At 42.8% G+C, this 25628-nt stretch overlaps 1 protein-coding gene across 2 annotated transcripts in view; it reads left to right on the top strand.

Moving 5' to 3' along the window:
- HEPHL1 (hephaestin like 1) overlaps positions 5270–25628 on the top strand; it is a 31468-nt gene continuing 11109 nt past the window's right edge. Inside the window, exons 1-10 of one of the 2 annotated variants that reach the window (XM_021381921.1) lie at positions 5270–5514; positions 14311–14555; positions 15459–15671; positions 17407–17586; positions 18551–18805; positions 19646–19814; positions 20496–20635; positions 20808–20939; positions 23673–23884; positions 24315–24465. In XM_021381921.1, the coding sequence (XP_021237596.1) occupies positions 5345–5514; positions 14311–14555; positions 15459–15671; positions 17407–17586; positions 18551–18805; positions 19646–19814; positions 20496–20635; positions 20808–20939; positions 23673–23884; positions 24315–24465 (1867 nt within the window). In that variant the 5' untranslated portion in view covers positions 5270–5344. Of the gene's footprint in view, positions 5515–14310; positions 14556–15458; positions 15672–15746; positions 15834–17406; positions 17587–18550; positions 18806–19645; positions 19815–20495; positions 20636–20807; positions 20940–23672; positions 23885–24314; positions 24466–25628 lie in introns of those variants that run through there. The other variant, XM_021381927.1, reaches the window with a different exon arrangement.

Genomic DNA, 25628 nt, shown 5'->3' with positions numbered 1-25628 from the left:
CATTCAATCAGCAGACTCTAAAGATGTGGAGAAAGCCTGCTGGGAATTTGGGGATCTACACCACTCTTGGGGATGGCTTTTCTGACAGAGGTGAGTCTACAACAGAGAATATTTGGGAAGCTACTTGTGTAGACATAATCGCATCACTTGTTTCTTTATTTTTCCCCCACAGTGCTCAATACTTTTCCCTGTGCTATCGGCATTAAATAGTCCAGGTTAGTTTTCCAGTGCTGGGGTTTCTCACCACAATTCCTATATTTACCCAGAGAGAAAATGGGGCAATGATCTCATAGGAGGAAAACAAAAGAGCCTGTTTCTCTCTGGAGTAAGTAGGTCAATGCCATGAGGCAAGATGGAAGTGGGGCCCATGGTGCCCTTGGGGTAGATGGAGAAGAATGGGCAAGCAGCAGAGCTGCTCAGGGGAAAGACAAGACTCTCTGGTGATGGTGTTCCTACAAGCTGGCATCAAAGGTGAGTATGAAAGGGTTTCACAACACAAACAGGTCATAGCATAGTTCCCGTGAAGAGGGAAAGTCCAATGAGAACCCCATCTCCACGGTCTTCATGCAGAGAGGGAGGGTAGGAGGGCTGCCGATCCCAGTGCTGGACTGGGAGCCAGGAGACCAGGCTGCCTTCTCGCACGAGCACCTGGAAGTTACCTAACCCTCCTCTTTCCTCATTTGCTTAATAGGGTTAATAAACACACTCTGCCCCACAGTGATGACGTAAAGTTAAGCTCTTTCATGTTTGTTAGGTGCTACAATTGGCATCACCATAAAAACTCATAAATAGTGTGCCTTGAAGTTCTGTCGAGGTATTAGTCTTGTTTTAACAGTGCAGATGTTACATGAGTTACCATACGTAAGAAGCTTCTCTTAATTAGGATCAAAACTTCTTTTTTTTTTTAGCATTTCTTTAATGGTTTTTGAGGCTGAACGTGTTTCACTTGCCCAGCCTATTTGGCAATTTATTATAATCTCTTCAAACTAGTACCTCCTTTCATACACTGTTAAAGGTCTTTCTTCCTATTATAGTACCTGTTTACAATCTTTGAATTTAACTCACTTTTTGTCCAACATATTATCAGTTTTTCCAGTCTAAAATCAGCTTTGGAATCTCCCTACATCCTCAGTGTGGCAGATGTAGAATTTGGTTCAAGAACAAGCTGGAAAATAAGGCATCTGTGGTCTGATTCTGACATAACAGGAGCCCTCTTTACAAGTCACACCTTGGTTCAAGGTTTGTCTGCAAATTCTAGTGTACCAAGTACAGAGGTGCATGCAGGGAATTATTCTGTTGTAGTGATATCTGGACAACTGTCAAGAAAGCCTTTCTCACTGAAGTTACAACCAGAACTGCAAGCAGAAATGGTGGAAGCCGTAGGGATGATGGTTTTTCAGATTCCCAACCTACCAGTATGAACTCAAAGATTCAACGAATTCAAATACAGCTTGTGTGACTATCCAAATCTATTAAGTGAGCCTTGCATTCTGCTTACTACAAGCTGCAATTCAGAAGACAATTAGTGCAAGTGAAACTGCTCTTTGCCACTGTGAGGTTTTTGCATTTAACGTGGTCATGGCTGGGTAGCGTGGGAAAACAGAGGAAGGGGAAGGATGGCTTGGTTAAAAGAGCGGTGTGAAACTTGGGAGCGTGTAACTCAGTTCCCAGCTCTACCACAGGTGCTCTTTGTCCCCTTGGGATAGTTATAGGCACAGCTCCAGGTTTGGTGGCAGTACCAGCTGAGGGTAGTCTTACGTGGTCCCACCTGTGCCTGTCCAGCAGGAAGCAGATGGACTAATCCCCCAACCTGGGTTGCAGCACAAACACTAAACTTCCATAGGAGATGGACCAGGAATGAGCATTTAGGAATGGGAGCTGTATTGCTATCAGGAAGAAGCAGAGGGAATTGGGGAGCTAATGTTCTTGAGCAGCAGCTCATCATCTGCTCAGTAGAAAATACAAGCTGGCTTTCAGCAGAAGGTAATTTAAATCAAGTGCTCATCTCTGAACTCATGACGCCTAACATCAAGGAACTAAAGGCTAGTCAATGCAGGTTAGCATACCCAATATCTGTCTTCACTGACCTTATGTCCATCATGAGGTTAACTTAGGTATTCTAGTTAATTTATTATCATTAGGTGGCACAAGTCTGGGTTTTAGTAGAATAATTATTACAATCGTTCCTGATGTACTTCAAAAGAAAGCTTCACTTTCTTTGGTGATGTTTCAGGGCTCATGTACAAAATGGTACTCAAGATATTCGCCCTTCAGACCTATGAATCTTGCTCCTCATTAAAAAACTTCAAAACCCAGTCATGCACTAATTTTAGCCTTCAGAAGGACAGAAGGTCTTGGAGGAGCCAGTGTCCAACCCTGCTGCTGAAAAGATCCTGAACAAAGGGACAGACTTGATCCTATTACCTCACTGCCAGAGGGGAACTTCCCAGAAATATTCCTGATGCAAGGACAAAACAGCTATTCTTTCATCTTTTTCTGACTCACGTCCACAGCACCTCTCCGGAATGTAAATGTGCCTGGTTTTAATGATGTGACAAGGTAATTAAGTGTTAATATGTAGATGCAAAGGGTATACACGGTGCCAGATCTAGTAAATACTGAAGCCAAGCTAAGGCGTTTACCAGACTTACAACACGTTTCTGATAAGGGATGCTGGTATCTATACATTATTCCTGTTACACAAATGAATTTTACAGTAAGAGACAAGGAAGTTAACTTCGTATTTGGATTTTGAGTGTTTTTTTTGTCATCGAGCAGCCAGGACCCAATCCCAGGCATGAGAAGCAATAGAAAAACTAGGACATAACACTATTTGTATGACTATAGTGTCATCACGTGCCAGCTCAGAATGAGACACTTCCTCTTCCCCATTAGCTCAAAGTACTTTGAATTGTATGAGTCCACATCCATAGATTTATGTTAAACATATAACAGAACTCTTTAGTTACAAAAAACCAAATAGACAGCAGTTTATATACATCTGGGTGAAATTTGCCCTGTATCTGGTCATTAAAGATCTACAAAGCCATGCAAATTGTCGGTTTAAGCAATTGAACTGTATACAGTCTCATTCCAAGTGCATGTTCTAAAGAAATGTATGTCCTTTTCAAATGTAAAAGCCTTACTATGTCATGGCAATAAACATTCACATAACAGGCACCCAATTCTGTAAACTCAGGTGCTTGAGAGACAGAAGACGTTGCTCATAGTTTGCCTGGGCTCAGCACAGCTACTGTGAGCAAAGGAGGCTCTCAGTGCAGGAGTTGCAGGGTCCTAGGCCCTGTACAAAGACCACAGTGGGATCTACCTTCAAGCATCATCTCAGCCTTTTCCCAGCTCCATTGCCAGCAGCTGTCTGCTAGTCCCACCGCAGCTGCATGTTTGACAGCTGTGCCACCAGCTGGAAAGCCTCTGCCTGTACTGCAGTCATTATCTGTTCTTTTGTTTCCTAATTATGCCTTTTAGCATCCTAGTAATATTAGCTGGCATCATTTGAGAACTGAGTGACCCAACAAAGCAGTGCAAAAGGATTTTTAAGTATTGGTGTTTTGAAAGAGTTGACTTGGGCTGATTTGAGGTGAGAGGAGGATGGGAAACACATCTTTGCAGCAGCAAAGCGCAGAGATGAGCAAAGTCTTCAAGGTTATCAGGAAGCCAGTGGGTGCCATTTCTGAGGATCTGCATCTTTGAACAGTATCTATACTGCTTTGTCACTTCTCCTTCTCATTGTCCATCAGTCAATCGGCCTGGCTGGAATAATGAGCATCAGCATGTATCAGAGAGCAGCTCACAGCTAAGAGTCTTTAGCTTTAATTTAAGTGTTTTACTGATGATCATTTGCAGTTGTTTGACTGCACTCTTACCCAAGTGTGTTGGTCTGTCAGTGCTTCCCGCAGAAGAGATGCAAAGCATAACCTGAAGAAATGGGGAGCTTCTTTGGTCAGATCCTGCTTATGTCTGTGGGCTGTGTCTGACTTGAGGTGAGACCCACCACGGTCTATTTGGGCTATTGTGAACTTCACCTGCTTTTTGAGTTATTCTGCATGTGGCTTCAGAGCAACTTGCACACCAGTGACAGAGAGGCATCTGGTGCTACTGAAGCTGTGTAGCTGTTGTTGTTGCATGCCAGAGGGTGAACCTCATGCATGTGCCACATAAAAACACACTTACACTGCAGAGATAGGTTATTATTGATGTAGATAAACTTGTGGCCACCAAATTCATCTGAGAAGCCTCTGACATCCATAGCAAGCAGTAACCATTAATTGCAAAGGAAAGAAATCAGGTAGCTCTGGAGTGGAAAGGGAATTTCACAACTGTCACAGCTGGAAATGAGTCCTTAGTATCATGCTGCATTCCAGAACAGCAATCTTTAATGTCTCTCATCAGTTAAAAGTTAGAATGAGGTTTGTATGACTTCAAAGATCTTGTCACCTAGATGATTTCTTGGGGATGTTACCTAAATGGTTTAGAAAATTGTATTGATTCATACTTGTATAGGATTACATTTGTCTTTGCCAAGATAGTAATATTGATATCCTTCTGGAGGAAGTCAGACTACAAAGGAAGGGACTGAATTTCTAGAGAACTATGTGGACATGTTAACTAGCCAGTTTAAGATAAGGTTCATCTTTGTGCCTTAATTCTTACTGTCCAAACAAAAGGACCTCACAGAGGCTCCAATTTCCAGAAGTCTTTGTAAAAATGTCCCTTGTTGTGGTCACTCTAAATCTGACATCCAGACTATGTGACATCTTAAGAAATTGGTTAGAAGATCCTAGAAATGTGAGAGGTGCTGGCAAATCATCTTTTTCTCTCTCTGATAATGCTGAATTATAAACTAGTGTTATGTCATTGAATAAACCCAATGAAGGCAGCAAGATGCTAGCTTTATAAATCTCAGACATGAAAAAGGGTTAAGAATAATAAAGTAACACTTTTAAGAAAGAAGACGTTGAAAGAGATGGCAAAAAAAAACCTAAAAAAACCTATCCCAATATGCCATAACAATCAATCTAGAAAAGAGAGGACAAAAAAACAGCTTTCAAGAAACACTGACTGGCTGTAGGCTGGGCAGGTAGGTGAGCAATTCATGCATTCACCAAAGGATTGGCAAGAGTCCTGCTATGGCAGCAACCTCCTCCCTAGCCCTGCTCTGCATAGCCGGGCTCTCTACCTATCCCAGTCCTAACTTGCTGGAAAGGAGGAGCTTTGCTCTGTCCATTCCTTATTTATAACTTGTCAAGAGCCAGGAGGGAGGGGTGAGCTCTCCGTGGTGCATCCTGCTGCTGCCTGCCTGCTGCCAGCCTTGCAATCACTGCAAATGCCTCCCTTGTGGGGTGGTGGCTGCCTTCGCACTCTTGGGTTCTTCTGCCTGTTTGCAGTGGTGGAAACAAGAAACAGAACCTATTACCTCGGGATTGTGGAAGAGAACTGGGACTATGCACCGTCCGGGAAGAATCTGATCACAGGACAGAACCTCTTAGAGGACGAGTAAGTCACTGGGGGCTCTAATATTTTGGAGAGGTAGTGACAGTTCCAAATGGAATAGACTAACATGGTTAATGTCACTGTGAATGTCTTAAGATGTACTTTTTCTATTTCTTTTCATTTTGTGTTCTAGTGGTGATGTTCTCATAGGCAGGATTTCATCTTCCAAGGCAAGAGTTCTCTTCCATCATGGCTAATTAAGCCAAGTGATAGTTTTTGTGTATGTGATGGTGACATTAAGGAACTGGTATTTGTCAGAGAATCATCACACAGTGAGTTAGAGGATCATCGAGTGGCTGAGGTTGGCAGGGACCTGTGGGTCCATGTGGCCCAACCCCTGCTCCACTGGGGACACCCAGAGCAGGGTGCCCAGGGCCATGTCCAGGTGGCTTTGGAAGATGTCTGAGGAGGATACTCCACAGCCTCTGTGGTCAATGCAAAAGAGGATTTTAGAACAGGTTCAAAAGGGGTTAAATATCACCCGTGTGTGTTTCATGGAGATGCAGGCATTTCTGGGACATGTTGTCCAAAGTGAAATTGCAACTTTGCCATAATCAAGCACAGATCTTGGCAATAAGACGTAGAGGAGAGTTTGGTGGGCAAACACTTTTGAGTTCGCTCTTGTTGAGATGAAAAATGTGGAGGTTTGGTATGACAATGTAAAATTCAAATGTGTATAATACTTGCAATGAGATACAAGATTATTATCTGTACAGTCCTGCAATGTGTTCAGGTGTTGAGTTCTCCATTTAGGATATCTATTTAAGTAGGTACTTACACATACAACTGTGAATGGCCACACTAAAGTCCTGGCAACTGCCTGTGTTGAAACTGGAGTGCATAGGTAAGCACTGTGATGAATTGTGCCTCGGACAGAGTTTCCTCATCAGTTGTCCAGCCACACTGCTGAGGTTGGCTGCATATCCTTCCCATGCCAGGAGAACTGACCTGAGCATGAACTGGAGATGGCACGGACCCTCAGTACCTTTCTACAGTGTGGCCTTCAGACATGCCTGGGAATATTTAAGGTTTGATCAGTATCTTTGGCAACACAGTTTGGGATCCTTCCTCTGAGTTTAAGGTTGGGGCTGGGATGGGAGCTATGAGTGAGTGAGGAGGTCCCAGAAGTCTGTACCAGGTCTGTAGGCACACTGGAAGCCCCATGTCGTGTCCCATGAGTTAGACATGGATGTCCTTCCTGACAGTCCTAGGCAAAGCAGGACTTTTCTCTAGTGGCTGGCATTGTCAGAATCACTGTTTGCTAGATTTCGTAAAGGAAATGTTTTCGTCACAAGAAGGAAGCAAGAAGGAGTTTTATTTTTCAGCAAAATCTTGTGCTCTTAACACCTGGAGGTCCCAGTTAGCATCCAAATCAATATGTGTTACCCTTTCAGGTTGAATTCAGGGTGATACTTTTTTCCCAGCCCATTAAAATATTCTTTGCTGGAAAAGTTGTTTTTCAGTTGTGTTAAACGCTGGAATTTCTCATGCCCTACTCTTTTTGTCACAGGAAAACTTTCTCCCCTCCCTAAATTAGAAGATCTCTCACTGGAAAGGAAGGAGCTTTAAGTGAAGGGCAGCTGTCTGTAGGTCTTCCCTCACACTGCAGAAAGACTGTTCTGTAAAATGTACTTTTAAGACTGTCTGCACTTTGAGATCCCTGGACACCACGTTGCACATTAATGTCTCAGACTTTTGCATGGCACAACAGGGAGGAATGACAGCTTACGTCTTCCGTCAGTGTTGTAATGTAATAATTAGAGAATGCAAATTCCAAAAGGCTTACCCATGGAGGAAATGTAATCTGGATTTTAAGGTGGACTAAACATCCCAGGCTTGGGGGCTGTTTGTGGTGCAGTCCCTACATGAAGCCTTCTACTGCAGAAAATTATTCCTGTAACTAGTTTACTCCGTTTCCAAACTGTATTAAATTAGGCCAGAATAAAGCTGCTGTATTCTAGATTAATGGTCTGTTGATATATGCATGTGGAAGAAGTGAACCAATAACAGCTCTGTTGACTATTCAACTCTTTAGGGTAGCCTCTAATGTAAATGTAAAGGTGCATACTAATGGCTTACCCTTCAGCTAACTAACTGGTTCCTGTGGGTAGTAAGAAAAGCACAGTTCCATTAATGAAGTTTAAGGATCAGATCCTGGGTGGGGGCAGGGATGCATTTTGAGACGGCTGTGTTCTGCACACAGCAACACTCAGGCTCGCTGAGCCCAGCACTTCTCACCCCATGATGCATCCCTGCAGCACCCATGTGATGGGGTTGAACATGGGATAGAACTGGGCTGGTGCTGACTGGCACTATCCCAATTCTATTGATAGGGAATTGCAGATGAAGACCTTTCAGACAAACTGATTATCTTTAAAAGTGCTGGTGCGTATACAAAAATGGGATGTTCCCTTTGATTCCAGCTAGCCCACAGAGATGTAATCAAAACCACTTATTCTTCGCAACTTAATAAAAGTGCTCAGTTAGCAACCATGTAATGGAAAGTGTTACATTACCTGGATCAGATAGTGAGATTAAAAAGATGATTTTCAATGCTGCTGTGCCAAAGCTGAGTTCTCCCTCAGCCTTTAGTTCTTTGCAGCAATGAGGTTATTTTACAGAAAGGAGACTCACAAGGCTGTGCTGCTGGGTTCCTGCTGGTGCTGAGTGAGCCAGCAGCCGTGGAGCTGCATCAGCACCTCCCTGGGTGTGAGATGAAAAGGCTGCCTCTCGTCAGAGCTGATTAACCCAAACGCAGCCCTGTGTTAACGTCACTATTCTGCTTGGATGTTAATTTTTATGATGATCTATGTTGCTACAGCGCTCAAGGGCCAGCCTGCTGCTTGCACAGCTCATGTATCTCGCTGCGCAACAGTGCTTCTTGTGTAAAGAGAATAATGAGGCTGTTGCCTCTGCCATCTGTCTAGTCCACTTGAAGCCTTAAGCTGTTCCATCAGTTCTCATAATTTGGGCTGTCATGAATGAGACTAAAGCATTACACTCTCAGTTCTTCCTTCAAACATCAAAGTGACATTTGCTAAAGCACACAGGACTTTGGAAACTACAGCTAGATCCAAATTACAGCCACTGAATATAGGTGAGGTGTTCAGCATCCTGTCCCACCTGATACAACTGGTAGATCTGACATCATTAAACCATGGTGGTCAGAACGTGCAGGATGCAAGGTACTGTCAGGTTTGCTGGACGTGCTGCAGACCCCTGTGAGATGCTGTGGGTTAGGATATGAATATTGCTGCGGTGGGAGGGCGAGTTCAGATATTGCCCGCTCCCTTTAATAGCCATAAAGGCAATGGCCTTTCAAAAGAAAAATGCACTAGGATGTTGTGGTCTGACATGCATTAGTCTTTCCCTCCCTACTGTGGCTCAGCCCTCAGGATCAAAGTTGGGTTGATAATATCTCTTAAATTAATTTGGTGCTAGTCTATACGATAGGCACTTAAATCTTGTTCTGCTGGTGGTAGAGGTCATCAAGTTTTGCCTGATGTAACCACCCATCCCTTCTCTGTAGGCCACCAAGCCTACATTTATCTGGGCTAAGTCTTGCACCCACCAGCACTAACGGGTATTTTTTGTTACCACAACTTCAGAGTGCAGCTTGCCTGTGAGGAGATCCCACCCAGAGGATGACAGTAAAACTGCCGTCACAGGAGCTAAACTAATGGCTGAGTCATTATGTAGCCAAATGACCCAACTGCATCAGCAGAAAAGTTCTCTGTGGGAAGAGTCAACATCCGAAGGGCATTAAAGGTGAAAACCTAGCGCTAGTGAAGTCTAGGGGGAGTTTCATTACTGACTTCAGTGGAAGAAAGATCATGCTAAGAGAGAAACCGTTATAGCCATACTTAACCAGTGACACTTCAGAGCTTCATTGAAGATTTTGTGAGTTTGACTGACCTCTCCAATTGCAGCTGTGGGTCAGAAAAGGTCTCAAATGTCCCTTGAGGACATTGTGTCTCTGTTGTTCAAGGACATACAACTAACCCTGCTCTTTGATGCTGTGTGATCAGGGCACCATCAACAAATGGGAGCAGATACCACTGAACCTGTTGACCAGCTGTCCCTCTGGCACAGACCTTGCCCTTGCCTCAGCACAGGAACTGTGGCCTGGCAGAGGGTTGTGCTGAACAGAATGCATGATCCGGGGGTTAACATGACAGGGGCAGCCTGGAACCATGGTACTCTCCTAGCCTACTCCATCCCTGAGAAAGCTGGGGGATTTTTAGAGAAAAGATCTCTTATAAACCCAGTGGTAGAGTATGTGAAGACAGCAGAGAATAAGGTTTCATCAACAACAGATTTTAGGGAAAAAGCCCATATTGCCAAAGCAAAACTTCAGTGGAATAATAAGTGGAAAAAAAAGTTCACGTTTACCCAGTCATACCTAGGAGCATGCATCAGCTATGGGGCATGTTAACAGCAGCAGAAAACTCAAGACTCTCCTTCTGGCAGCTGTTTGAATTGTTCTCAGTGGGGATTAAAGTGACAAACCAACTCAGCAGGCTTCAGAACTGTATCAGTGAGGAATGTGACTTCAATCTCTGCTATTCGTGTTACTGTGCACAGCGTGCAGCTCTCTTACTGTACACTGTACCGTAGTACTCACAGAAGCACCTTACTTCTAAAGATCAAAGGTAACATAAATAAGGTAAAATGCATTTTTTTTGTGTGTGGTAAAAGGAACAGGTGTAGAAATTACACTTAACTCATGGTCTTTCCCTGAGATGGCAGATTATCTGCATGTCTCATCTTGAATTCATTGAAGTCGAGTCTACACAACACTCTTGTTTCACTCTTTCTCTTGTTTGGAAGAGATGCAATACTCATCACTACAGAGGAATGGCTTACTATAATTACATTAACGCTAATTCTAAGGAATGAGAGTTCATTGCCTATTAATAACTCCCTGTTCTCTCATGTGCACTGCCCTCTTTTCTTGGAGCTTAAGAATGGCTGGGAATGGTCAACTGGCCAAATGGAATCAAACACAGAAACAAGAGAAGGACTTGCAAGGTTTTCCTCATATGAACAAGATTTTTTGCAAGCCTGCTCACTTCTGTATGTAACTTTAAGACAGGCCTAAATCCAGAGACAAAGGAAGGACCATTGAAGAATTTTCAAGGGAATGTAGGAAGTTTGCACTGGTACAGCTCCAGGGGATGGAAGTTTCCCCTTCCCTGCGAGGAGTGGGACTGGCTGATCATCATGATAACAGAGTTGGTCAGTCAGAACTTAGAAGCAGCTATTATGTCCAAACAGGATCAGAGGGATGGAAGAGGTTCAGGCAGTGATACCAGGAAGCCATGAGGAAGATGAAATGATTTCTAGTGAGCAGGAAAGCATGAAGAAACAGGGAGCTTTACCTGCTTGAAGCACAGAACAAATGAGAAATAGGAGACATTTGGCATGGGGTACCAAGTAGAAAAGGCACATCGTAATCACTTGACGAAAAAAGCAAAGGCAGCTTTAGAGATCTGGATTTGTTTACCTGTTACAGCATTTGGGGAAACTGCTGCTGCAATAATATATTGAAAAGACAGTGAGTGGGAAAGAATGAAACAGGAGACACAGTTAAAGGGGATGTTTAACTAGGTGGCTGAAAATGGGATGGGTTTCCCCAGGAGGCATACTCTGTCAGAAGATGGGAATGATCTTTGAGAATGCTGTTGTCAAAGATGTGAGATGGAATCCCATAGCAGCAAAAATCCCTCTAAGTGACTCTGAAAATGGGAAGGAATCAGGGTGTGCTATTAACAGCAAAGACATTGTGAAACACTGAGATGAAAGAAGAAAGAGGGACAGGGGAAAAACTCTGTGTCCTACAGATGGAGCAGCAGAAGACATGGGACCAAGCCTGAGCCAGCTCCCTCTGACCAGCTCCACAATGTGACCACATGATGGTGACCAATTGGTCCAGGCATCCAGGGGGTGAAAAGGGGAAGTCACTCACAGCCATGCATCTGTTCTATGAGCTTCTTATGGCTGATAGCATTAGTTCCAGTGTAGTCAGTCTTTCTGAAAAGGACTTTAAGCACTGTAATGTGCAGCACAGCAACACGTGTAAAGAGACACAGAGCTATCATCTACTTGAAGGAATGAGGTGGGCACCACAGAAGTCCTCTGAGAGGAATTGTGAAGCACAGACACCTAGAGTGGAACTCACAGCAGCTATTGTGCTCTGCTCTCAGGTTGCTGAGATTGACTGGAAGGACATGTTGAAAATACATGTGTGTCTCTATATAAGCAGAAGAAGTGGAGTCTAGCCCTTCCTGGACAGTAGAAGGAGTGAGGCTGAAGTGTCTGCACTCCAAGAAACTTCCAGGGCACTTTCAGGGCATTTTGAGCACTAAACTCTTCTGCCCTTTGCAAAGTGTTGGTCTGGAAAGAAGGGAGCTATGGAGGAGCCTGAATCTGGAACCAACAGCTAAGGCATTAGTGCAGTGTGGCAACTTGTCTCCCAGAGTTGATTTTTTGTTTACTCTTGGAAAATGTTTAACTAAAACCCACTGTTAAACAGAGCCAAGTGGTTGCTTCATCTGTGCTGTGATCCATTTCTGGCTCCATGACTGTTTTAACCCTTGATGTTCACCACAGAAGAGCATCACCTGCTTTGTGACTGGCTGGTACCTGTTACGCAGACAGTGGGCTCGGCAGCTCTGAAGTGATGGAGGATTTAAATGGATGTCCTTTCAGAAACCTGGCATTAAAAAGACTTTTTTTTCCTGTCTCCTAGATGTCTTTAAGTAGGAGATGGGCAGAGATCCAGCCAACAGAAATGCTAGCTAAGAAGTCCTGTAGCACAGCTTTAGGCACCAAGGAAGTTTCTGGTGCCTAAACCCACAGGTTTTTCCCAGGGTGATTTCCTTGGAACTTAAATCCCTAACTGGGTTTTGAGATCTCTGCTCTAAGCTTTCACAGGAGTGAGAATCATGTCAAGCATGACCATGCCTGTTCAAAAGTGTACAGTTTTTCTGGAGTAGAGTTCTTCTGCAGAGCAGGCAGTGTTTCCCAGGGGTCTGAAGTTACGCATGCAATGTCGTCTGGCCAGAGAGCCAGGGCCATAAGGGCAATTTATAATTCAAATTAGGGCATAGCCACAGGAATACATTGTCATGAGGTAAGAAAGCATGGGTGTTTACATTGTACTACTGCTACCAGCACCTGCTATTCTGAGGTAGCAGCTCTTCCCCCAGGCAGTGGAAGGGATCTTCTCAGTGAGCACAGGGTTGCATGCCATGTCTTGCTGTGCACACAGACAGTTACTGCAGAGCTGCTGATGTGCTAAAAATCCAGACTTATTGGAAACTCATTCCTTAACCATACTTTTATCTAGCATAACTTACTCAGTGGTGGATCAGACTGAGAAGACTCTGTCCCTTCCCCTCTGTCCTAGGCAACTGCTTCTGATACAGAAGTTTTATGACAACGCTTTCATTTGTACCAAAATAGCTCTTGAGGAGTCTGTGTCATGAACAAATGAAAAAGCATTCTTTTTGGAGACTTTTAAATGTGAAAGTGGTTTGGTGATTTTAAATGTGAAAGTGATTTAAATGCTTCAGTGATTTCGTTTAGACAGTGGCCACAGAGGTGTAATGGCCCTGTTTGTGTGGCAAAGAGGTGTCCTCTAGACAATGTGTAAGATATTTAGAGATGGAGAGTGTGTATCGTACTTGTTAGATGCATTCTAGAGAGAAGTAAAGAAGATTTAATATCATAACAGATAGCTAAAACGTTGGTTACCAGTAACGGTTAAATGAGCAAAACCAATTTCTAGTTGTGTTAAGAAGTATTGACCGGGTGTATGTCCACCTTTAGCTGGAATATTATTTGTATATTATGTGAAGTTCTTGTTTCTGACTTCAAAAGAGAAAGAGAAATATGGGAAAGCTTTCAGAAAAGACCATCAGGAAAGACTTGGACCTCCCAGCCAACTGGGAGGTGGTTGAGTCACCGTCCCTGGAGGTGTTCAAGAAACGTTTAGATATAGCATTGAGAGACATGGTTTAGTGGGGTTATTGGTGGTAGGTGGATGGTTGGACTAGGTGATCTTGTAGGTCTTTTCCAACCTAGCTAATTCTATGATTCTATGATTCTATGACTTGTGGCATAAGAACGTCAATGCATTTGTTTTGTCCAGAGGAAAGGTAGGAGGCAATTTAATCAATTAATTAAAACTTGTGCAAGTGCTTGCATAGAAAATAAATTCCTGATGGTGTGTGGCCTCTTTGATGTGAGAAAGGGCACGACGGGAACCAGTGGGAATGTGGAGCTAGATGATTTTAGACTGCAAATGCATTTCAGGAATTGAAGGGAGTCGGAATTTAACAGCCAACCACTGGCCATGAGATGTGTTGTCCATCACTTGAAGTTGCTATAAGATATAGGTTTACAATTGTTTACAGTCACTCTTATTGGCTTTAGAGAAACCTTTAAAGAATTTGGTTTTCTTCTCCTTCTGAATTGTCAATCATTTAGATGTGAGTTTTCACCTTCTCAAAAGAGGGAGAAGGTGCTAAAACTGCACAGAAAGGTCTGAGTGCCTGGTTCTCAAGTGAGGAGTTGTAGCACCTGCACCTGCACCAAAGACCAGATCTGTAGATGGCTGTTACTGAGCAGAAAGGGACTTGGACACTGATAGTGTTGTCCAGGTTGACTCCTCACACTTCAGTCTGCCAGCTGTGTGATATGCCTCAGGGAACTATTCATCTGCACTGTAAGCACCAGTTGATCAACTCTTCAGTGAGTTTTTGTCTCTAAATTATTTTCCCTTCTCAACATTAGGTTTGCAAGCGTGTATGCGACAAGAGGAGCCAACCGGATAGGGCGTGTGTACAAAAAGGCTATTTTTAGGCAATACACAGATGACACATACTCCCAGGAAATCCCCAAGGCAGCCTGGCTGGGGTTCCTTGGGCCAGTCCTGAAGGCAGAAGAAGAGGATGTCTTTATCATCCATTTAAAAAACTTTGCTTCCCGTCCATACTCAGTGCATCCACATGGGGTCTTCTATGACAAGGACTCTGAAGGTAAAAGCTGGTTTGCTCCTTTCTCTTGTCTCCTCCATTTCTCCTGGAGTAGTGAATGTCAGGGCTAGAAGTTTGTCCAAGTATTTATTGTTCTGTCCATTGACATAAGAGGATTTTATATCATCCTCTCATAAACTCATTGGTAATTGCAACTGGTGACTAAAAACAGGAGCATCCTAATTTCGTAAAACTTTTGGCCACAAACCTTTGATGCCTGGGATAAATCCAGCACTGAAACTGGTTAGGTGGGTCTTTTTTCCTGAATTATTTTCCCAAATTATTAGTCACTGAAGTATTTTCACTCCTTCTTTCTACTTCTAGCCTGTTTCAATTGATAGAGTTCTTGTAAGTAAACATTTTTACTCTTTTAGGTTTGTAACATACATGATTTCATTTTCAGAATCCAAAATTTAAGCATGTGTAGCTGCCCAGGGAGGTGATGGAGTCACCGTCCCTGGAGGTTTCCAAGAAAAAAGATCACTGAGTGACATATTCCATGCCTGTGACAGCTCTAGGTTGATGGTTGGACTAGATGATCTTAGTGGTCTTTCCAACCTTAATGATTCCGTGATTTGCCCAAACTTACTGTTCTCATCAGTTTTCTGTGAGAAGATACACAATGTTAACAAACAAAATGTGTACATGACATGTTTGATGAGAGTAAAGAGATACAGAAAAATTAAAGTTTCTTAAATGAATTTTAAAGCTTAATCTACTGACAAGTAGTCGATTTTAACTGTCAACAGTTTTTGGCTTTTTTACCGGAACTTAGTGATTTTTAGTTTGTGAGTGCAGTTCTTGTCTTTGAAAGCTGTGATAAAATAGAAGAAATCACACATTTATTTAAGGAAAACAGCTAAGGTGAGGCTAAGAACTTTCTTTCTTTCTTTTTAAATTTATTAGGAGCACTTTACCCTGATGGAACTGGTGGTAAAAGCAAAGAGGATGATTTTGTTGTTCCTGGTGGAAATTACACCTACACATGGCCAGTAAGGAAAAGTTATTCCCCAACTTTGGCAGACTCAAACTGCTTGACTTGGATTTACCATTCTCACATTGACACCCCAAGAGATATTGCATCTGGTTTAATTGGGCCACTGCTGGTTTGTAAAAAAGGTACTGAGCTAGAAACACTGATAAAGCAAGCCCCTCTGCCAAGCTTGGCATCTTAACAGTCATTTTTGCTTTCAGGTATAAACATGATGGTCTAGAGTCTATCCCTACATAGCCCATAAAAAGGGGCAAGGAATAGCTGGGCCATTCCAGGAGCATCCCAGGGTAGGTATTCTAGCTCTGGGATAATCCCCTTCTGCTCCCCTTTAGATTCACAAAAGATTTCCCTCAGCTGGTGGAGGGACTACAGCATACTCTGTGGCCAGCTGGTCATGGCTGACACCAAAAACAAATGTGCCCTAACTGGGATCATTTCAGGACAATCAAGAGACTCCTTGCCCAGGAAATGAAATTAGAGCTGGGCAGGTGACTTTGACATTGGCATTTACATACTTGAAACCCCAGTGTTTCTTATCGTTTTTTTTTCCTTAAGGATTTTTGCATATTGGTTTTATATCACAGCCACATGGGAATGTGCGCTGAACAGCTGAGGTGACAGCCTGTCCCTTGTACTTTATTGCAATAGCCATGTACTAACTCTGTCCCCTCTGTCAGCTGAGCAGTTGTCCCTTCTCCATTTAGGACAGGTGTAAATCTCCCACCTTTCCAGTATCTCCTGTAGTACAAAACCAGCCCTAATTTTATGTACAGAACATATACCTGAACCAATGGTTATATGTCCATAAAAAGACTTAAATGTGGAGAGGACAGGCCTGGTTTCCCAATAACTGACAATAAAAGGTCTCCGATTTTTTATCCTGGGGAGTATACAGCACTTCCTGAATAGGTGAAACTGAGCCAAAGGCCATAGGATAATACATGAAGCTAGGAGATAATGTGCTCAAAAGAATCCCAGCCTGAAAGGCCGCCATATCTGCACATTCAGTCTTGACTTTGTCAAGGTGGGTATCTGCACAATGCCACTGCCTCAGTCCTCCTCCTTCTGACAGTGATGGGTGGATCCTCACTGAACTGAAAGCAAGGCTCTGGGGTCCCATCCCAGACAACACGGGGGAAGCAAAAAGTTTTTAACGATTCAGAGATAGACAGGACTAGTAGATGAAATATAAATCTGTCAGTGGTTAATAATAAGCTCAGTGTTGCCACTCCAGTAGTCTCAGACTGTTCCCCAAATGGTCCCTCAGATAGTGATACTTAGTTTAGCATGAATAGATTGTACTCATCCCGTCTTAAACCTATTAAAATGTAAATATCTAGTCCTAGTTAATTGTATAGGTTTCCTTGCTAGTCCATGGAGAGTGAGCCACATACACTCAGCTGTTCTGAGGGTATACTTCTCAAGCTGTTTCAATGCAACAGGAATGCAAGCCATCTCTTGTCTTTCCTTAATTTCTGACCAGCTAGATAAAAGGCTTCTGATCTGGCTTACTGCACTGGCACACAGATGCTAATACTAAGGGACAGGGTTGGAAGCAGTGGGACAAAGATAGGGAAATTGGGACCACAGCTTTTGGCAGCTATGTGTGTTTGTGTCAAGATCATTAAATAGCAGCTTGATATGACTTAGATAAGCTGCCTACTGGATGCACCCATCTGCTCAAAGGTTTGGGAGGTGGAATTAAGGTGTCTCAGAAGAGTAAAATTGGGTGAGATTCAACCTGCAATAGATCCTGGACAGACCGCTGTATTTCCTTGTATGCTCCAAAGTTATTGTCATTTTAAAATTCAATCCCCTCCAAGGCTTTTTTTAGCACTTTCCTTTTCGTTTGCGATTTAGGAACTGCAGATGAGACCTCAATAGAAAGGACTGGTGCTGCTAATGCTTTTGCCCTGATGTTTAGCATTGTAGATGAAAATGTCAGCTGGTACCTCGATGAGAATATAAATACCTTCTGCTTAGAACCAGCCACAGTTAACAAAGAGGATGAAGGTTTCCAGACCAGCAACCGAATGCATGGTGAGCAGGACTCTTGACCAAATGGTGACTGACAGCAGTAATCAGTCTCTTCATATCACTAGGACATTCTGTCTCTTGCTATGTCTCTCCCTTATCTGTGTCAGTATGAAATGGTCTGAGATGTTGAAGTACTGTGTTGATAAAAGTCTTTCCCAAAAAAACAACACAACACACTGGTTTGCTGCAAGCAGATTTGGCTTTCATATCCAGCTCTGCCACTTGTTTAGCATGTTATCTTCGGCAACAGATGTAAAATTATTGGGGACCACTTAACAAGCTGTGAAAAGAGAAAAGAAGGCTGAAGAGCACTTTGAGATGAGTATATTGGAAGAGTCCAACAATTCTGGCTCTCAAAAGGACTCAAGACTGGTGGGCTTGATGGTACTGCTATTTCTGCACTTCAGAGTTCAGTAATAGTACTTTGTGCTATTTGGAGATCTGGGCTAAGAAGCTAAACCCAGATGTTTCTCAGTACTTTGATCATTCCATGGAACCTAGGAGCTACAATATTTTGTACAATATAAATCTCATTCATCTAATGTCTTGATATATTGTCAGGTGTGGAAGCTAAGGTAGAGAGAGCTGACTAAAATGATTTGAGTGATATGATAATTTTCTAATTTAAGTTGCCTGAGCCAGATATACAGTAGCAAATACTTGACTCAGAATTAAAGGGAATAGATTCCAGACATCTGAAGTGCCTGCAGAACAAATTAACTTCATTATCAGGCCTTGATGGTGCTGACTGGGCCTTTGTAATATCTTGATATGACCCAGGAAATTTGTCATAGACCCAAGCAGAGAATTCGGGCCATTTGATCATCCAGAGCATTTTATTCAGCTAGGGAATGGGTGTGGACATCCGTAGTTTCTTTTCTGGGTCAGGGAAGCATTGTCTTCAGAAATGAAGTCAGATGCATTTGGTGCTTTTCCCTCTCATAAAATCTTCTACTTTTGTTTTTAGCTATTAACGGTTATATTTATGGAAATCTCCCTGCCTTGGAGATGTGTGCTGACACTCCCATGTCCTGGCACTTGTTTGGCATGGGAAGCGAAATAGATATCCACGCTGCGTATTTCTATGGCCACACGTTCACTTACAGAGACCAGAGGGCAGATGTCGTCGGTCTGTTCGCAGCAACATTCATTACAGCAGAGATGACTCCTGGGAACCCCGGGAGGTGGCTGATAACATGCCAAGTTAATGAGCATTTACGAGGTACGGTGTTACTGATCTCCCTGATCCTTTCAGATACAGAAATTCCAGCCTCCATTACGCTAGAAAAAGAAAGCAGAGATATTTCCAGTGGAAGCGAGATTTGACATTTCTGACTAACTGAACATTTCAGAAGTACTTCACCACAAAAATATCATGAGTTCAATTTCCAGGGTGAATTATGTATGTTGGGCCAAAGTTATAAATATGGACTTGTAAGAAAACTTTACATGAAGGAATCATGATGATGGTGATGTTGTTGTATTTGTATGGTGCAAGAGCCTGAAAGCAGATAGCTTAAACTAGGTAGGCAACAGCAGGCAATGTATAATCATGATATTGGAGACAGTCATGATTTGTGATAATTTTTACTTTTAAGAACTTGCTCACTGCATTCAGTGGGATTTGTATTAGGCAAAGAGACTTGATTTTGGCAAACAACAAACATCTTCAGTGCCATAATGAACGAGCTTTTCTGTTTCAATGGAAGTCCAGATGAGGTGATACCATGTTGCACATTTCAGGAGGCACTGCAGTCCCCAAAATCCCTTTGCATCCTTACCAGAGTGGGGAATTGAGTAAATAAACCCACTAAAGCGTGTCATGGATTTCAGCAGTTTTCACCAGTGGGATGATATACTGCTTGCAAGAGAAGCATGCTAGCATCTAGACCATTGCAGAAAGAGGTAGTATCTAGAAATAGAAATTTAGAAAAATGATCCTAGTCACTTTTTCCAATCCATGTAGCTCCTGCCTAGAGGGTTCTGATTGTGCATTTGTATCCATGAGATTACTGACTCCGCAGCTGGCCAAGGACTGTCTCCAGATTCTTTCTCCTCCCAGGTGGCATGGAGGCACTGTACGATGTACAGATCTGCCAAAAAAACCTGTCTCGACCTTTACCACTCAGTCACAAAAGAAGATATTATATTGCTGCTGAAGAAGTGCTCTGGAATTATGGACCTGACGGTTATGATAAATTCACTGGGCAGGGCTTAAATGCCACTGGCAGGTAAGCTTTCTCATCCTCTGCTGTCGTGTTTTAATTTCAAGAGTCTGGATGAGATCCCGCTGTGATTCACCAGGGCTAGGTCCTGCACTGTTATTAATTTTAATTGGATGGGGCAGGGAGGATTTCAACAACCTTGTTGAGAAATTAGATTCGTAACTGCAATGCTTAGTAGTTGCCTTCTGGAAGCACTTATCTCTCCACAATTAAGTCTGTGGAGAAAGTGAGCCCTGGTGATGTGTGCAAGCCCTTATGTTGAGATTCCTCGGGCAGCATTCACATTTGAAATGAGTGTATCTCAGAGTGCCATAATGGCAGATTACCCCTTCGGGATTGCTGATGGAGATGGATTGTATTGCAGCCCAGGAAAACTAAAGATTAGAAACCCACTGAGAACAAGTAATGGCACAGGTCTTGCCCTAAGGTAGTTAGAGGTAAGTTGACATGGCACTTGTCCTAAGTTGAACACCTTAAAGTCTAATGCACAATGAATGCCCATTTGTTAACTAATATATAGATGTAATTCAGGTCAGTAATATCTCCTCTAGAGAGCTGGAAAAGTATATGCAAACTAGTGACTTGGGAGGTCATTTCTTCCATGGCTGGGGTAATAACTTTATCCTAAATTAAGGTTTCTGCCTGAACCTCCAGTTATTTAAACGGTTCAATTTGTTAATTCCACAGTGAATCTGCAATATATTTCACACAAGGGACTGACAGAATAGGAGGGCTGTACTGGAAGGTTCGCTATGTGGAATATACCGATGCAACATTCAGTAAAAGGAAGATTCAGCCAGAGAACATGAAACACCTGGGAATACTTGGTACAGTGAATATTTTCCCATCCTGTCATTCCATTGGATTTGAAAGCAGAAGTCCCCTTGGATCCAGAGGGGAAATCTGTGGACTCAGCTGCCAGCCAACCTCGTCTTATTTAGCCGGAAATACATTTGTTAGCAGTTCTTCTAATACCTTCCCTTACCCTCTCTCTTTAAGGCCCTGTTATAAAAGCTGAAGTGGGAGATACAGTGTTAGTTACTTTTGCCAACAAAGCCAGAAGGAGCTATAGCATCATGGCCCATGGTGTAAGCTTCAGCAAACTGTCAGAAGGTGCACCCTACTTGGATGGTAAGTTTTTACTGCGACACAGCAATGCCACATCCAGAATACATAAGTCTACAGAGCTTCTCCTGTTGCTCTGCAGCTTTGCCCTTTTTGTGGATAGTGAGGCGTAGAAGGGATGAATTGGTTAATTTCTGTCTTCTGACATGCCACAAGAAACCCCCTAGTCTGCCTCTGAACTGGTTCTTTCCCTTGGACACGTGTCTAACAAGGTGACTGAAACTAGCTGAGGTCCATCTGTTAAGGTTGAGTACAAATCAAAAGCCCAGTCCAATTTACATTAGTTCTGCTCTAATATCACACGTGCCCAGCCAGTGGCTCTACTCTGGACATGCTCCAGAAAAGTGTTGCTTCGGATCTGGCATGATGATGCTATGATGATCTTGCTGAGTTTTTGGATACAGCTGTCCACAAGGTCTGGGCTGCTTCACATCTGTTCTTCTAACCCAGGTCAGGTATTTCACTTCCTTCATTGCCAGGTTAGTCAACATCCAGGCATGTTTTATCTGATTGACCCAGAATGTGAAGCAGTAACAATTCTTATTAATCCTCATAAATATGTAAATACTGGAGCAGAACATTTACCAAAGGCTTCCTCTCATTTTGTGCAAAGATAGGATCTTTATCATCAAAATTTAACCATTAAATGTGTGGTGTCATGTCTAATTGGCAGTCAAATCCTTCAAGACAACAAACAACTCCTTCAGAAGGTGCGAAGTCCCATTTATTTTGAACTCTTATTTTAGGAGACAGTAGGTCATCCCTGGAGATGTCTCTGTCTCTGCTGACTACAGAAGGAGACTAGATTAGGGTCAGAACACCTGTCCAAAATTTAGAGAGCTCGTGTTAGATGAGTTGAATCCCAACCACAGCACCTATAGAGATAATATTGTGGTCTCTGAAAATGCCTTTGCTGCATTGGCAGCATTGAAGAGAGAGTTAGTTTTCTTGTTGTCTAAATTGTTTTGTTTCTACCACAACACATGAAAAAGAAACTCCCAGGACATAATCCTTCTTTTGGAATCTGTGCTAAGAGAATTAGGTCAACATGCAAAGTCATAAAATCATACAATGAAATCAACACAAAAGGCTTGAACCTAATTCTTTTGTCTCTAGTTGCTGACTGTGCAACACAGCCAATTTTCTAGCAGGCCCCAATGTATCCTAAAATATCTAGGTTGATTTCAGCTTTGAAGTCACCATATTCTAATACCACTCGCACCAGATATAGTTCCCTAATGAAAAGGCAGCTTCTTCTTTCTGCTTGCAGTCCTGTTGTGCTTCTGTTTAAACCCCATGGTAACAGCATCCATTGGCATCGCACCCTTTGGTGTGGAGCAGAATGAAACCAAAGCTGACAATTAAGCAGTAGTGTGAGTGGCTCGCCTCTGGGTCTTTGGAGAGGAAGATGTGATGCCAGATTTACCTCTTCCTAACAATTTTTCTGCCTTTCTTCTTTCTCCATAACCCCTGTGTCTTGGACTTCCATCACATCCTTCTACAAATATATACAGGTACGGCTCCTAGAGGGGCTGTAAGACTTCTTCAAAATGATCTTTCTGAAGACTGAGGGTAGATTATTCATATGAAGATACTGTGCGTGAACATACCTGGGGCTTATCAGACATCTTTATTCTATTATTTTTTCAGTTTTGCTCTCAGCAATATTATTTCATGTTGTATTTGACACGTCCAATCTCAGCAGTTTTTTTTTCCTTCAAATCAATGCTGTTCTCCCCATCGAGCACCACTGCTGGAGTAACTCAGTGCATACTCTTGCAGAAGTGCTCTGTTTTGTTTTGTGATTTGTGGCAAATTGTGTGTGTTCAACTGAAATACTGATATTTTCACTCACGTTTAAGCTTCTAAAAGTATTCTCCAGGAGACACTCCACACTCTTGGCAACACACAGAGAATCAAATCAGTGCAGGCTGCTGCTGACAGATGCATCTGACCGCACTGAGAAAATCCAGTCAAGAGATGCCTCCGCTTTAAATAAAATTTCTGGTTTGATCTTCCTCATAGCACAGAGCAAAAACTTAGCATTTTTTTCTTCAGAGTGCAGAGCTGACCCCTTTTGCCAACTGTCCTTTCCAGCCCCCCTTATAATTCCTCTCTCTGTGGATACCAGCACTCTCGTACAGTGGCTACATTGCATGAGTGATGCTACATCCACCCTGTTCAGGACAGCAGATAATCACCAAAATTAACTTCTGAAAAAAGTAATACCAACCCCTCTCTAGAGACTCTAACAGAGCTTCCTGTTCATTTCTGCAAAATCAAAAAGAAACAATTACCAGGATCAGATCTGTTTTGAATTTCTAATCAGTCACAGCTTTAGCTCCACTTGCTGATGTAATTGCGTTGTTGGTGCTTAATGAAAATTCAGAGTCTGCGGTTGCACCTCAGATGAATCTCATGATAGGGCAGGAAAGCTACTGACATTAGAGGAAGCCAATTAAAAGCAAAGATGAGCTCTGCATGTTTAGTCTGACCAAATGCAGATAATTCAGATAGCATTATGTCAGTGTCTGTGTTAAACTTGTTCTGCGAGGAACGGCTCAATGTGTTCCTGTGGCACATGGCTCTGGAAGATGTCCCTGTGGTCACCAATCTACAGGATGGTGCTTGAACCTGTCTGCAGAAACCAGTGGCTATGCCTGACTCCCACCCAGCACTTGTATTCTGGAGGATGTAACCTTCCCATAACTTATGTCCTTCTCTACTTTCTCTCTACAGGATACATGAAGCCAGGAGCCCACGTTAAGCCAGGTGAAACCTTCACGTACAAATGGAGAGTGCCTGAAAATGGAGGTCCGAGTGAGAGTGACCCACCATGCCTGACCTACCTGTACTACTCAGCCACTGATGCTGTCAAAGACACCAACTCTGGCCTGGTGGGGCCTTTGCTGGTCTGTCGGAAGAACACACTGAATGAGGATGGGACGCAGGTGCTTAAAGTGGAGAATGGCTTCTCCAAAACAGCAGGGTAGTGGGATGTGGGGAGAACAGACTTACACTGTTCCCACCTCAAATTTAAGAGCTTAAAGAAATGTCATTCCTCAGGGTAAAAGCTGACCTATGGGGTGGACAGGAAGGTGAAACTGGCATTCCCCAGCACTCAGACTTGTCCATTGGTTTTCCATCTTTTCCATGCATTCATTAGCAATGACTGCATCCTTCCATCCTCAGTAAATATCACTTTCTTTTTTCTTCTTGCTCATGGAAGAGTGCCAATCCAAATCCTCTAAAAGGACATAGTAAGAAAGTAGCTGCAGCTTTTTGTATAATTTTTTTTTTGTTACCAAAAAACAATAATTTTTCACTTGAGTAATTCTCTACAGACTAATTTTAGCATGTTGGCTTTCTCCTTGGCTACAGAAAGGAATAGACAGAGAATTCTACCTCCTCTTTTCAATCTTTGATGAAAATGACAGCTGGTATCTGAACAAGAATATTGAAGCATTTACTGGAGACCCTTCAAAAGTAGATGAAAATGATGCAGATTTCAAGGAATCCAACAAAATGCATGGTATGAAACATCTACTATCTGTTAATGATATCTTTTCTTTGGTCATCACTGGCAAAATTTATCTGCATTAATAGCTGACTGCAATGCCTTGGAGGGTGAGGTGAAAAGTTGTCAGTCAGTATATGGCCAGTTCCTGATGTTCTTTGAATGCTGAGTCCTTTGTCACATTAACAAAGACTGCAACCACCTATCAGCTACACCTGGAGAAAGGGAACGGAGTGTAGCTTTGGGTCTGAAAGAAGGTATAATGCCAGAGTCACACATCAGCTGCAGAAAAGGCTGATGTTCACTGGTGATTCCAGTGTAGCTACAGGACTTGGTGCTGGCTCCAGCAATGAAGGTTCATCCTCTCTGCTCTGCCAGCTCCACTTGGGCGGTGACCAAGAGGAGAGGCGAAGACTAAGGAAATGTCCAGTCATGGTTTAAAACATCACTTCTGTATGTAAATGTCTGACTTTGGCCCTGACATCCTCAACATTATTCCTGATATGACAGACTTGAGCAACTCACGTAACTGTGACTTGGTTTTGCTGAGAGCATTGAGAAAGTGTACTGACAGTGAACAGTTAACTACTGAGCAAAGTGTGTGAAGGCACAGCAGGTACAATGTCTCCAACTCTCAGGCACCCTGCAGTGATTGTCCCTCTCTGAATACCTTTACTATAAACTCACCTCTAGATTTTCTGGACCCTTCTAGTTTATTTGTCTGTTATGAGGTGGTATCTCATGATGAACTTTAAAAGAGATACATTTTGGGAGTAAAGGTGGAAATCAAAAGTCAGTATCACATGGAAAGGCTGCATCAGAACTGAAATTTTTTATGTCCCGCTCCGTGTCCTTTATCATCTGGTTATACTTTCTCCAGATTGAAAGGAATACCTAATTTATATATTTAACCAGCAACTGTGAAGCACTCTGGAAAGTTTGGAGGAGAAGCTCTAAATCCCTGCAAAGGATTATTACAAGATTTTACAGGTTCAAAGAAATGTAGGAGTTAAGAGCTTATAAGAACAGCATTTAAGCATTAAGGTGGAGTCATCCACTGCTATCTTTGCTTCACAGAATGCCACTTTAATTAATGTTATGACTTGCTCAGTCGTGAGCTTCTTGCCACAGAGGTGATGGGAGGCTCTGTGCTGAGCCACTAACCAGGCTCTTTTCTT

The sequence above is a fragment of the Numida meleagris genome, chromosome 1 (genome assembly GCF_002078875.1).
Source record: "Numida meleagris isolate 19003 breed g44 Domestic line chromosome 1, NumMel1.0, whole genome shotgun sequence".
NCBI lineage: Eukaryota > Metazoa > Chordata > Aves > Galliformes > Numididae > Numida > Numida meleagris.
This window is presented reverse-complemented; position numbering and strand designations above follow the sequence as displayed.